At 40.2% G+C, this 12,375-nt stretch overlaps 1 protein-coding gene across 2 annotated transcripts in view; it reads left to right on the top strand.

Annotated features, from left to right (window-relative positions):
• Positions 1–12,375, top strand: part of gapvd1 (GTPase activating protein and VPS9 domains 1) — a 44,127-nt gene continuing 31,752 nt past the window's right edge. Inside the window, exons 1-4 of one of the 2 annotated variants that reach the window (XM_032516557.1) lie at positions 1–72; positions 9,305–9,542; positions 10,106–10,373; positions 10,958–11,530. In XM_032516557.1, coding sequence (XP_032372448.1) covers positions 9,358–9,542; positions 10,106–10,373; positions 10,958–11,530 — 1,026 coding nt within the window. In that variant the 5' untranslated portion in view covers positions 1–72; positions 9,305–9,357. Of the gene's footprint in view, positions 74–9,304; positions 9,543–10,105; positions 10,374–10,957; positions 11,531–12,375 lie in introns of both variants that reach the window. The other variant, XM_032516558.1, reaches the window with a different exon arrangement.

The raw sequence follows: 12,375 nt of genomic DNA, 5'->3' as shown, positions 1-12,375 counted from the left end.
CTGATTCGAGAAATCTCATGATCGGCTTTGTTTGGAGAAATAGTGAACAAACAGTACACGTTAATTACAGTAGGTAAGTTGCTCAATTTATGTAAGCACGTTCTATTGACCACATTTGGTCACCCAGAAGCTTGCAGCCTAAAGCTAGGCTAACGTAGCTAACTAGCTTATGGCTAGCTTGCCCTGCTTGACTAGCAAACGTTAGCCGAGTTTAACTCAGTTAACGTTAGCAGGCTACTGCTAGAGTTAGCCAGCGCACCAGTTTGCTGCCTGTGCTCCTTCTCTAATTAGCTAGCTAGTGCAAATACTTGCCCGTCCTCACTGGTAACGTTACCAATGTAGCTAACATTAGCTAACACCTGGGTGTCTCGGGTTGTGTCAGTTTCCTTCACAGCATTTAGCTGACCTACACGTTAGATACGTGGTTTATATGGTTTGTTTCTTAGATTGATAACTGCTATCTAAGCCAAGGTTACTTTAGCAAGCAGTAAGACCCATTAACTTAACCTAACCCATGTTGATTTGTTGGCTAAATCTCAGTTGTCTAGCTAGTAACGTTAGCCCATCAAATCAAGGGCACCATAAACTCTCATCTTAACGTCAGCACTTGAACATGTTTCAGCTTTTAGTGCCAAATTTGCCCACACCCACCCATTAATGCTGTGAAAAGGTTGTTTAGCTAAAGTTGTAGCCTAATAGCATAACCACTTGCACCGTGTTTATATCGTTGAGGCTTGTAAAACTGTGGGAAATAGCGTGCAGCCACTTAATATCATTACTGTTTGACGACGGAATATTATGGTTAACTCTTTGTATCATAGAGGCCATTATCTCCTCTTTTTGTCCAATATTACTGCAGCAATTAGTCATAGATGTGAATTAGTATTAAGTCTCTTTATTAGTTAAAATACTAAACATTTGCTGGTTATCATTTCAGATGTGAGTTTTAGATGTTTTTCTATCATCTATCTATCCTTTTATATCATCAAATTACTTTTGTGTTTATACTCCTTACCACACAGGACATGTGAATCAAAGGCCAGAAGTCTCAGTGAACTTGTGGCTTAGATGAAAAATTATGTAAAATAATAATTATTTAAAACTCAAATATACAGTCAATACCTCCCTCTTTGACAATACCTGGTGTCATAGTATACCGTTTCCTGAATTATCCCAACTCTGTATCCTCTCAACCCAAATAGATTAACACAATTTTTACCTAATGCCAAATGCCACATTACGCAGCAACTCATGTCATCACATTTTAGCCTCTGAAGTCAGTTTCAGTAGCTCACTTTGTTGTGTGACTTAAGTCTTAATGAGCTCAGATTGAGGTTCAGTCAGCAAGAATTTCTTCTGCTTTAGTGAAGACTACATATTAGCCTTCTATATGGTTTGAGAGTAGAATAACCTAAGTTCAAGTGTGACCAAGTGATCACACGCTTGTTGCTTTGTAACTGGATGTATGATAATTCCTAGGCTCATTCATTTCTTAGAAGGAGTTTTATCTTTACTTGGAAGGATGTGTGCTACTAAAAGTTTCGCAGAAAACTGACAAAAGCAAAACATTTCAGTTGATGCAGATCACAATATTAATATTCTTTAATACACTGCAATACCCCTGTCTGTCTCCTTTTCACTATTGGTGTTAACCTAATGCTTGGGTTATACGTGTTACATGTGTTACAATCTGCGGTCACAGAAGGAGATGACTGGAATTGTGAGTTGGGATTGTACTGCAGAGCTGGTGGTCTGTGTGTTTGGCTGTGTTTGTGCTGTTTGCTTCACTTTGGCAGACTGCTGCTGTACATTTTAGGGATTTAGGTTGGGTTAGAATGTGTGCGTTCCGAGTATTCATAACTTCCTTGAAGCCATTTCACTTAGTAATGTTGATTGAATGTCTTGGGCAACAAAACATGGTTCGACCCACCTTCATGGTGTCCTTCAGAGGACCTAAGAGCTAGGCTGGCGTTGCACCTCTGGCCCAGTTGAGAAGGTCTATCCTGACTGAGACCAAGGCAGTGTTTACACGTAGATGGTTATTTTGACGAACCGAGACATTTCCCTTCGTTTGTGCCCTTCGTTTACAGGCAAACGGAGAATTTGCCTCTGAAAACGAGTCTTTCTAAAAACTCTGATAAAATTGGAGGAAGAGAGAGGAAGTGATTCGTTGCTGTTGCTGTTTTTGAGATTCTAACTGGCTAACATGTGCTTGAGCTTCTCGTTACACTGCCACCTACAGGTTTAGTATGCTCTTGACGGCATTATAAATACACAGGTACGTGTAAATTAACACTTTTCTGAAAAGTGACAGCTGTGCACAATGTTATTTTTGATATCGGAGAGGTTGAAATGTCCGTTTTATGAAAATAACCGGCCACGTGTAAAGATTCACTCTGGTGCACATCATCAACTGGCAAAGTCAAAAATGTCTTTCTAGTAGGAAGTTGCCCTCAAGACAACAGAAAGTGACAGCACCTGTGGTAAACCGAGTTGACTTTCATGTTACCCGAGTCTAAAGGACAAGTCGTAACATTAAACTTGACAGACAGCACATGACAGACACCTGGGAAAACAGTGATCCATGTTAATGATAAATACTGTTTATCCATAAAACCTCCATGTAACATCCTGTGGTTAACTCCATATCCAAGCTGATCTCAAAGACAAACAGTGGATATTATTTATGAATTCCAGCTTAAACACTGCTTTCTCAACTGAATATGGAGGTGGAGCCACATGGAACAGGGTCTTATCTACCCCTCATACTGTATTTGGTGTAGAAACATGGATTTAGGAAGACAGCCCCTGAATTTGGACACGTTTAATACTGTGTTTTTTCTTCTACCCCCACTACAGCTTGTTGTGTCAGAGGCGGTGGACTAGAGATAGACCGGTTATCGGCTCATTTTTGGGCAGTTTGCAAATTATCTGTATCAGCGTTTTATTTGCCTGATAACCGATAAAGTTTTGTCTCTGCTACAGCTCTGTCTGTCCCTCTGCTTCACTCACCACTGAGTCTCACTAAATGTCCCCCCCATAACACTATATGACTCTCGTTTACTGTGCATTATGTTGACAGTTTCTAATTAATTAAATAATTGCAAAGCTTCGTTTTTAATTTGGTATTGTAAACAAATCTTAATTTTGACTTAAAGATTTTTGTTTTCACAGTATATTTGGTTCCAAATATTGGTTATCGGTTTTATCAACTAATAATTGGTATCAGCCTTGAAAAACCAGTATCGGTCCTACAGTGGACATTGTCACATATTTCGTTGGGGCAGTATTATCATCAAGGTTAGAAAAGTTAACTTTGTGGCAAGAAGGTTGCTTCTCTGAACCCCACATTGGCTGGGTAAATCTGGGGGGGAGCAGTGAGAGAGTAAATGCCTCCCCAACTAACCAACTCTAAGAATCAGACCAAATACTCATTGAGGTTCAGTACCCATTAGGGTTGTTGGAACGAATACCGAAAGTAAGGTATGAATCGTATGTATAAAAAAACAGTCATATTTAAATGCTGAAATTACTATTCAAATATGACTTTTTTTGAAAATGTGTTGGCTAATGTTTGCTAATCTCCCTCTTCTCGACTTGGCCTACCCATATGTGTCACTCATGTCACGTTTTATGAATAAGAAGTTAGCGGGAACGAGAAACACATAACATTGTGGGGTGTGTAAGTTAAGGTTACGTACCGAGTAACGCGGCTGGAAATCAGAAGGACGGCAAATACTTTTAACATGACTTTAAAATCGACATCCACTGTGCCAAAGTGCTTACATTAACATTAGCTCTTTCTTGTTTACTAACTGTGTTATGAGTTATAGTGACGTTAGCTTAGCTGGGAGCTTCACGGAGTCAGCTTAAGTTTATGTTAGCTGCCCTACAGCATATATTACCTTCTAATAGCTGTATTCTCAGTAACATGAACATCTAAAACAGGTTGCTTATAAAACACTATAAATATTAGTGACAGCTAGGGTTGGGCGATCTCCCCTAAATTGGCAGGTGACGATATTTACAGTAAAACATTGTGATGGACGATGAAATTGTTGTGCTGTGTCCAAGCCGAAGCGCAGAGCATGACCTTACTGCATGCTGATACGGTGAGGAAGTAGTTTCCACTTAAGGGGCCCTATCTAGCACCCTGCGCAGCACAGCGCAAAGCTCGACGCAAGTGTCTTTGTCAGTTTAAGACCGAAGGAGTTATCAATTTCTCGTCCAGCGCCCGCGGGGGGCGTGGTATCACGATGGTGGCTCTCCATCACGATGGATGAGGATATTGTTATTACAAAAAAATAACAAATGAAATTCAAATGGTATTATAGAGGAAGATTGACAGCTCTAGTACCCAGACCGGATGGTGGGAAAGGTCTCTCTTAAACCTCATGCACTTATTGTACAGTATCTGCCTGCTGAGAATTGTAAGAAATTACCTGAAAGGGAAGTGTGAAGAGGATGTTGGTTCAGATACATGAATTCCTTTTTGTAGGAAGTGAAATCCTATGAATATCTATAAAAAGCACTTTGTTCCATTGGTTGTTTCGCATGGGTGTGTGTAGAAAGAGTGGGCTGTGTTCCAAACACCTTTTAATCTGGTGCAGCTGTGATATATTTACTTCATAAAGTAGTATTCTGTGCTTTGCATTTAAAAAAGAAATAATAACCTAATGTGGTTGCATTTTTAATCACTTGTCTTTGCCCGGCCCCTTGTGTATTATGCTACCTTGTTGTGATAGTGCTTCTGCTGATATTATGGTTGAATGGTTGGTCGTCTTGTTACTCATTTTAACTGTAGTCAGTGTGGCTATCCTGCCCCAACTACAATCACTCTCACACAACTCAGAAACTTGCAGATTATGCTTTCCTTCAAACTGTCTGTTGTTTGGTTTCTCTTCTGCTTTAGAGTTCCTCAGTGCTCTCCATGACTGACTCACCAGGTGGCTTTATGCAGTGGATTGTATTGGAGCTGACGGGCACAGGAGCCCATGACAAATGGCAGCTTACCTCTCTGCTAGCCACTTAATATCCTGGTTGTTTTTTCACTTCCTTCCAAGAATGTGAGGAATGTGCTTATTCAAGAACATGAGTCTATACATGGAATTGCACCCTGAGTGTACTCATTAGCCACTTACCTGTCAATCAATTCCAAAAAAAAAGATGTAAAATGGAAACCTGAAAGAAAAATGTCCTTTCATATTTGCCTTTAAGATATCCAGATCTCTTAATCTAGAAAGTCCGAAGTGTGGGCCTAGATCAGGTAACCATAATTTAAAGCCCCCACCAAGTGGTTGGTTTTAGTGTGGCCCCCTTTTGTATGATTTCAAGTAATACTTTACTGGCAACTATTTTTAATAATCATTGAATAATTGTCTGTGGTGGTAGGATAGACATAATATTTTGATGTTTTTGGACTGTTGGTCGGACCAAAAAAGCTTTAGTTTGAAGATCATCTGCTCTGGGAGATTGTCATTGGCATTTTCTACAAATTTCTGACATTTTGTAGGCTTAAGTTGATTTAATAAAAAAAAAAATAATTGGCACATTATCTGATAATGAAAATAATCATTAGTTGCTGCCCCAATTAAAACCAAACAGATGTCGCCACCACTCATTTAACACCTTCATAACATTTAAAGCAGGACTACTCATTTTCAGATTGGGCCAACACTTCTACACTTTATAAGTGTCATACATTTAATAAATGGTTCATAACCAGGGTTGGAAATTAAAGCTGTGGTAGGCAATTTATTTTTTGGCATTGTCGGGCAAGAAATCCATACTAATCTTTCAGCATATTGTAATTCAAGTGGTCTGAGGCAAAATAAGACGTCTGCACCTCCTCTTGGCTCTGTTTTCAGGCTTTACAAAATCTAGCCCATGACGCGAGACTTTGGCCAATCACAGACGGAGAGCGTGTCCTATTAGGGGTGGGAAAAATAATTGATTCTTAGATGCATCACAATTATCTCTACAACAATTCAATGCTTGACTCTCATAAGTTAATAATCAATTATATAAAAAAAAAAAAGTTCATTATTAGTTAAAAATAACTGTCTCCAGACATGTATAAATCAAGAAAAAGAGTGACTGAAAGAGGATTGGATAATTGTGCATGTATATTTTTTTTAATCACCTATAAAATATAAAATGTTGCACCGAGATGCATTGACAATTGGTTTAGAATTGAATCGTTGACCTCTCAGAATCATGAGTTGCCCAGAGATTCCCACCCCAAGTTCCCATTGGCTGTTATACTCATGCACATCCTGTGTGACAGAGAGTGGAGAGGGAGAGCTGCAGGAGGAGGTCTCACTTCTCTTACTCTCTTATTTTTGCTTTCTACCCACTGCAAGCTTTAATTTTTTGGTCGTTTCCCAGCAGCAATTTCCCAGCAGGTCAATAGGCTTTTTTTTGGCTGGTGAGTGAAGCAAATCCAGCAACCACTTGCATATTTTACCAGCATTTGTCTAGTGGCTGGTGCTAATTTTCAACCCTGTTTATAAGACTATAATGTAGAACTTTGTTAACAGCTATAATGACAGGTTTACGTACAGTATTTATTAGCAATTATAACCTCCTATGAAGACATATTTTATACTATTACAACAGCGATTCAGTAAGTGTCATATCTGGACACCTGGCTCCACTTATTGGGGCCGACAGGATGAGTTATAGTTGATGACAAATATATCAACAAACAGTTATATCTGCTTGCAACTACACTATAGTGTATTATAAACATTATCGTATATAATAAACATGTATTACATGTGTACTTATAAATGCTAAACAAGGGACATAACAAGCAAACCAAAAAATTTAATTTCTAATGATGTGAAAGGATGAAGCCAACAATTTGAATGTGTTTATCTGTTATAAGCAATTGTTTGATATTTTTTTACTGATAAATGACAGAAGGATTAATCCCTCATGAGATTGTCTGTCTGTTATTTTTGTGTTGAAGGACTGCAGCACCCGGGCAGGTGGCCATCATGTTTCTCACATGATATGGAGCAGCTGTGCCTTGTGAAGAAATGTATTTTGTCTACCCCAAACACACAAATAACATACTGAATGTTTTTTTTTTGTATTAGAGGCTCATTTAACTAAAATGGGTTTTTGTCACAGTAATTGGAGACCAGTAATCACTATTTATTCTTGGTTTGCCAAGGGAGTTCATTGCTAAGCCTATCATTATGTGTTTAAATCTGCATAACCAATCTGTTTTGTCAGACACATCAACTCCAACGTTGTGGTTGTCTGTTTACGAACAATGTCAGTGCCTTGCAGTCTTTCCCACTCTGAGGCAGTTTTCTCCAGTCTAGTCTCATTCTCCTCCCAGAGCCGTAACTCCACAGTTAAAACCGTGTTTGCTATGTTTTGCAGCCTGCCACAAAGACGCTTTGTGGCAGGATTCACCAAGAAATAATTCAGATTTCATGCACTCAGCTTGGTTTGTATGTTTTGGCTGTGTGTATGTGGAAAAGGAAGAGTGATTTGCATATTCTGCTGTGTAGCGTCTCCTGAAGCTTGTGAAACGCGTGCTTTTGTTGTTGTCGCTGGGACAGCGTTTAAAGCACATGGAATGCAAATGATCCCTTCCCTTGTCTCATGTGTGAGCTAGCGTTCAGCCAGACCTAGGCCTGCACGATTCAGGGAAAAATATGAATAACGATTTTTTTTTTTTTAGCTTACAATTGATATCACGATTCTCAAATTGGCAGTACCAAACAGAGATTTTTTTGGCACCTATAGCACATTAGGCATCACCACAAGCCTGTAAACAGAGAGGCTTCAATGCAGAGAAGGGGGAGCATTGCAGCGCTTGGTAGGGCTTTAAAACCTATTTTACAGTCTGTTTAAAACTCACAGAAGAAAGTAGTATCGCGTGTGATGCAGTCAGCATGTAAAATTTAAATGAGAATCAAAGTCATTATTTAAAAATTAATTTGTGAATCAAGATCACGATTTTATAACGATTAATCGTGCTGGCCTAGCCAGACCTTTTAAAGAAAGTCAACCAGTTCCTGCTTCAGAATTTCCCCTATTATTATAAAGCTTAGGCTCAGCACCCAATAGCCACCACTAAGGCACCACCTTAGCCAAATTAATTTGACTAAATTAAACTAAATTACTTCTCATTCTCAGATCGAGTGTAGTTTGTCCCCTGTGGACTTCTTTAACAAGTTTTGTCTTTGAGCTTTTTGAAAAGTATTTTTTTATCTGCTCTAGCTTTTCCAATGTTTTAAACACAGATGTGGTAATAATAATGGTTCAAAAAGATGTGAAACTGAAGGTTTTTGCTTTGTTTGAAAAATGGAACATTTTCTTTAGGGAGTACCGCTAAAATTCTAGCCATATATGTGTTCCTAAGTCTTCCACAAACCTAGGGAAAACAATGAATACTGATAGTATTTGCAAATGGTAACGTAAGTTAAATTGCTATACAATGTATGTCATCCATAAATTCAGAATGCTAACTTTTGTGGGTGTTCATTGGAGTGTGTTCATTGAACATAGACAGTCCTACAGCATCCCATGCCATAAAGTTCCAACAATGACATTCTGAAAAACTGACAACAATAACAGGGTTGGAAGAAATGCTGTTTTTTGTCTTTGATTGATGTGCCTGCGAAAAAAAAAAAAAATCCTCCCAGTTCACTATATTAAAGCTTAACGGGGTATGCCAGCGATTTAATAATTCCACTTCCATAACGGGATTTAGGGAAACAGATTTAAAAAAGGCTGGTCAAATTTGAAGTAGCAGATGGCTGTCATATCTTGACATTGCCCTTATTAGAATAGTACAACAATGTTAACATCACAGTGTCTCAAAGATGTCTTGTTTTGTCTCACCAGTAATCCAAAACCCCATATATATATATATATATATATGAATGAATGATATAAAACCGAGAAAAGCTGTGAACGTCGTAACTTGTAATCACAATAAAAAACAAGAATCAATTATTAAAATTGTTGTAATCACATTTTTTAGGATCGCCTTATAAATGAATTGACTAATTGTTTCAGTTTAACATAGACTTTTTGAAAATTTGTAGCCTCGATGCCAGAGCTGCGATAACCCTAATCACATCATCCCAAGTTATTTTCTTCAACTTGACAAAGCATCTCCAGAACCACAATAACGCTATCCATGACAGGTACACTGATCTTTAACACAGCTGGCTGGACAAACATTTTCTTGCTTATTTGATTTTGGTTCAACACTTGGTTTGAGGTTATTTTCCGTTTCCACACTTTGACCTTACTCTGGCCTGTTTCCGTCCCATCATGTCCCTCCTGTGCTCCAGTCACTGACCTCTCTGCTTGTGTGAGCTGGGGAAGATGGTGAAGCCAGACATCCACACTCTGGCCCACCACCTGAAGCAGGAGCGGCTGTACGTGGCATCAGAGAAGCAGCTGATCCAGAGGCTCAACAGTGACGTGCTGAAGACAGCCGAGAGGCTGTACCGGGCCGCATGGATCGCCAAGCAGCAGAGGATCAACCTCGATCGTCTTATTCTCACCAGGTCAGACCTACCGTCACAATCCACTCTGGCCTGTCAAAAAGGAATATTTCAACCTTTTGGGAAACAGAGTTAGGGAATTTGCTTTCTTCTCAGAAGTGAGAAGATGGATTTTAATGTCATGTCTGTGCATGATGTAGAGAGCTGGAGCCAGCATGTGGTTAGCCTTGCTGAGCATAAGTCAGGGGGCTAACGGCTACAGTAGCCTGGCTCTCTCCAAGGTTAGCAAATGTGTCACTGACAAGCAGTCACTTCCTATAAAAAAAAATAAAGTATATAACACCATTTCCCTGATGAAAGTCTAGTACTGAAACGTGGCCATATATATATTTTCTCTCTCACAAGTTAGACAATATGTGGGGGTTTCTTTTTAACTTTTGATCCACTCGTCCCCCTCCGACACACCTGTCTCACGCTATAGAAGTATTTTTCTTTTCTAACAAATGTGTCTATGAAACACATTTGTTTATTCTGTACAAGCAGTAATGCTTGTACTTGCTTGTCTAAAGGTGGACACGTCAGTCAGACGTTGGATTTTTACTAATGGAAAAAACTCTGTTGAACAGTGCGGAGGCCTCTCCGGCTGAATGCTGCCAACATGCCAAAATGCTGGAAGACACACAGTTTGTTGATGGCTACAAGACTCTGGGCTTCCAGGAGACGATCTACGGCGAGTTCTTGGCCAGGTTATGGGAGAACCCCAGACTGGTGGCTTCCTGTCTGGTGGCAGGAGAGAGGCTGAACCAGGAGAACACCCAGGCGGTCACACATACAGTCTTTACCGCACTTTATGGTAACTGTATTATGCAGGAGGATGAAAGCTACCTGCTACAGGTCAGTGGCCTTACCTGTCTCCAGTGTTAAGAATAGTGGTGGAATGTAATGAGTATGTTTAATCAAGTAGTGTACTTAAGTACGAATTTAAAGATTCATGTACTTTACTTGAGTCTTTTCTTTTCATGCCACTTTCTACTTTAGCTTTATATACTAGTTATTTTACAAGTTCATTATCTTTGCACTCAAAACACATGTAGTTCATGGTTTTATTATAAATGAAACTACCCAATAATATGTAGGCTTTCAAGTCCAGCTGAAATGATTAGACCGTTAAACACTAAGTTGAATGACAGAACTGTTTTCATCGTTTCCAGTTTGTAAAATGTGAGGAATGAACTCTAACCCTTGCATTGAGTACTTTTAATACTTTAAGTCCATTTTCCTGATGATACTTACATGCTTTTACTTAGGGAACATTTTCAATGCAGGACTTTCACTTGTAACAGAGTATTTTTTTACAGTTTTGTATTTAGTAATTTTACTTAAGTAAAGGATCAGAAGGCTTCTTCCACCACTGTTAACAAATAATTGAATAGCCTCTCTTTTCTCTTGGTGCGACTTTCTGTCTTGCCAACTCCCAGGTGCTGCGATACCTGGTGGAGTTTGAGCTGAAGGAGAGTGACAACCCTCGGCGCCTACTGCGACGGGGAACCTGCGCCTTCAGCATCCTTTTCAAGCTCTTCACCGAGGGCCTGTACTCGGCCAAACTCTTTCTCACCGCCACCCTCCACGAACCCATTATGCAGCTGCTGGTGGAAGACGAAGACCACCTGGAGACGGACCCTGCCAAGGTGACGGAGCGCCTCACTCCGGCCCAGCAGGAACGCTTCGGAGAGAAGGGCTCCGAGGGCTACAAGCAAAGGGTGCAGGCTGCCGTGGAGGCCAACGAAGCCAAGCTGGTTGCTCTAGTCAACAAGTTTATCGGCTACCTGAAGCAGAACACCTACTGCTTTCCCCACAGCCTGCGCTGGATTGTGTCGCAGATGTACAAGACTTTGTCGTGTGTGGAGCGTCTTGAGGTGGGCGAGGTGCGCACCATGTGTACAGACCTGCTGCTCACCTGCTTCATCTGCCCAGCCATAGTCAACCCCGAGCAGTATGGTATCATTTCAGACGCACCCATCAACGAAGTAGCCCGCTTCAATCTAATGCAGGTTAGTGGCACAGCGTGCATTCTGTTTACACATCATATTTGCAGTAGGGCTGGGTACCCAACTTCAATGCTTTTAGGCATTGACCGAATTGCCTCCATAGTATCTGTTATCGAAAAATGCCTCGTCATTCAATACCAAATTTCAACACCTAAGGAGCAAATCTCATCAGCGTTAGCGAGCCAATCAGCATGTAGCATGCTTATACCAAGATCTAATAATGCTTGTGATTGGCTGTCTAACGTTACAGGTCAAAGAGGCATGCAGGAAAAAGTGCGCGTGTGCGTATTTTGAGAGGCTTGACTACAGTGTGTGTCACATACAGTACATTGCCAAAAATTTTGACACATATTCTCATTCAGTGAGTTTCCTTTATTTTCATTACTATTTAATTGTAGATTATCACTGAAGGCATCAAAACTCTGAATGAACACATATGAAATTATGTACGTAACAAAAAAGTGTGAAATAACTGAAAACATGTCTTATATTCTAGTTTCTTCAAAGTATCCACCCTTTGCTGTGATTACTGCTTTGCACACTCTTGGCATGCTCTTGATGAGCTTCCAGAGGTAGTCACCTGAAATGGTTTCCCAACAGTCTTGAAGGAGTTCCCAGAATGCTTAGCACTTGTCGGCCCTTTTGCCTTCACTCTGCGGTCCAGCTCTCCCCAAACCATCTTGATTGGGTTCAGGTCCAGTGACTGTGGAGGCGCAGCACTCCATCACTCTCCTTCTTGGTCAAATAGCCTTTACACAGCCTGAAGGTGTGTTTGGGGTCATTGTCCTGTTGAAAAATAAATGATGGTCCAATTATACGCAAACCGGATGGGATGTTGCATGTTGCTG

The sequence above is a fragment of the Etheostoma spectabile genome, chromosome 5 (assembly GCF_008692095.1).
Source record: "Etheostoma spectabile isolate EspeVRDwgs_2016 chromosome 5, UIUC_Espe_1.0, whole genome shotgun sequence".
In the NCBI taxonomy this organism is placed as follows: domain Eukaryota; kingdom Metazoa; phylum Chordata; class Actinopteri; order Perciformes; family Percidae; genus Etheostoma; species Etheostoma spectabile.
Note: the sequence above shows the minus strand (reverse complement) of the source record. Positions and strands in the feature narration are given on the sequence as shown.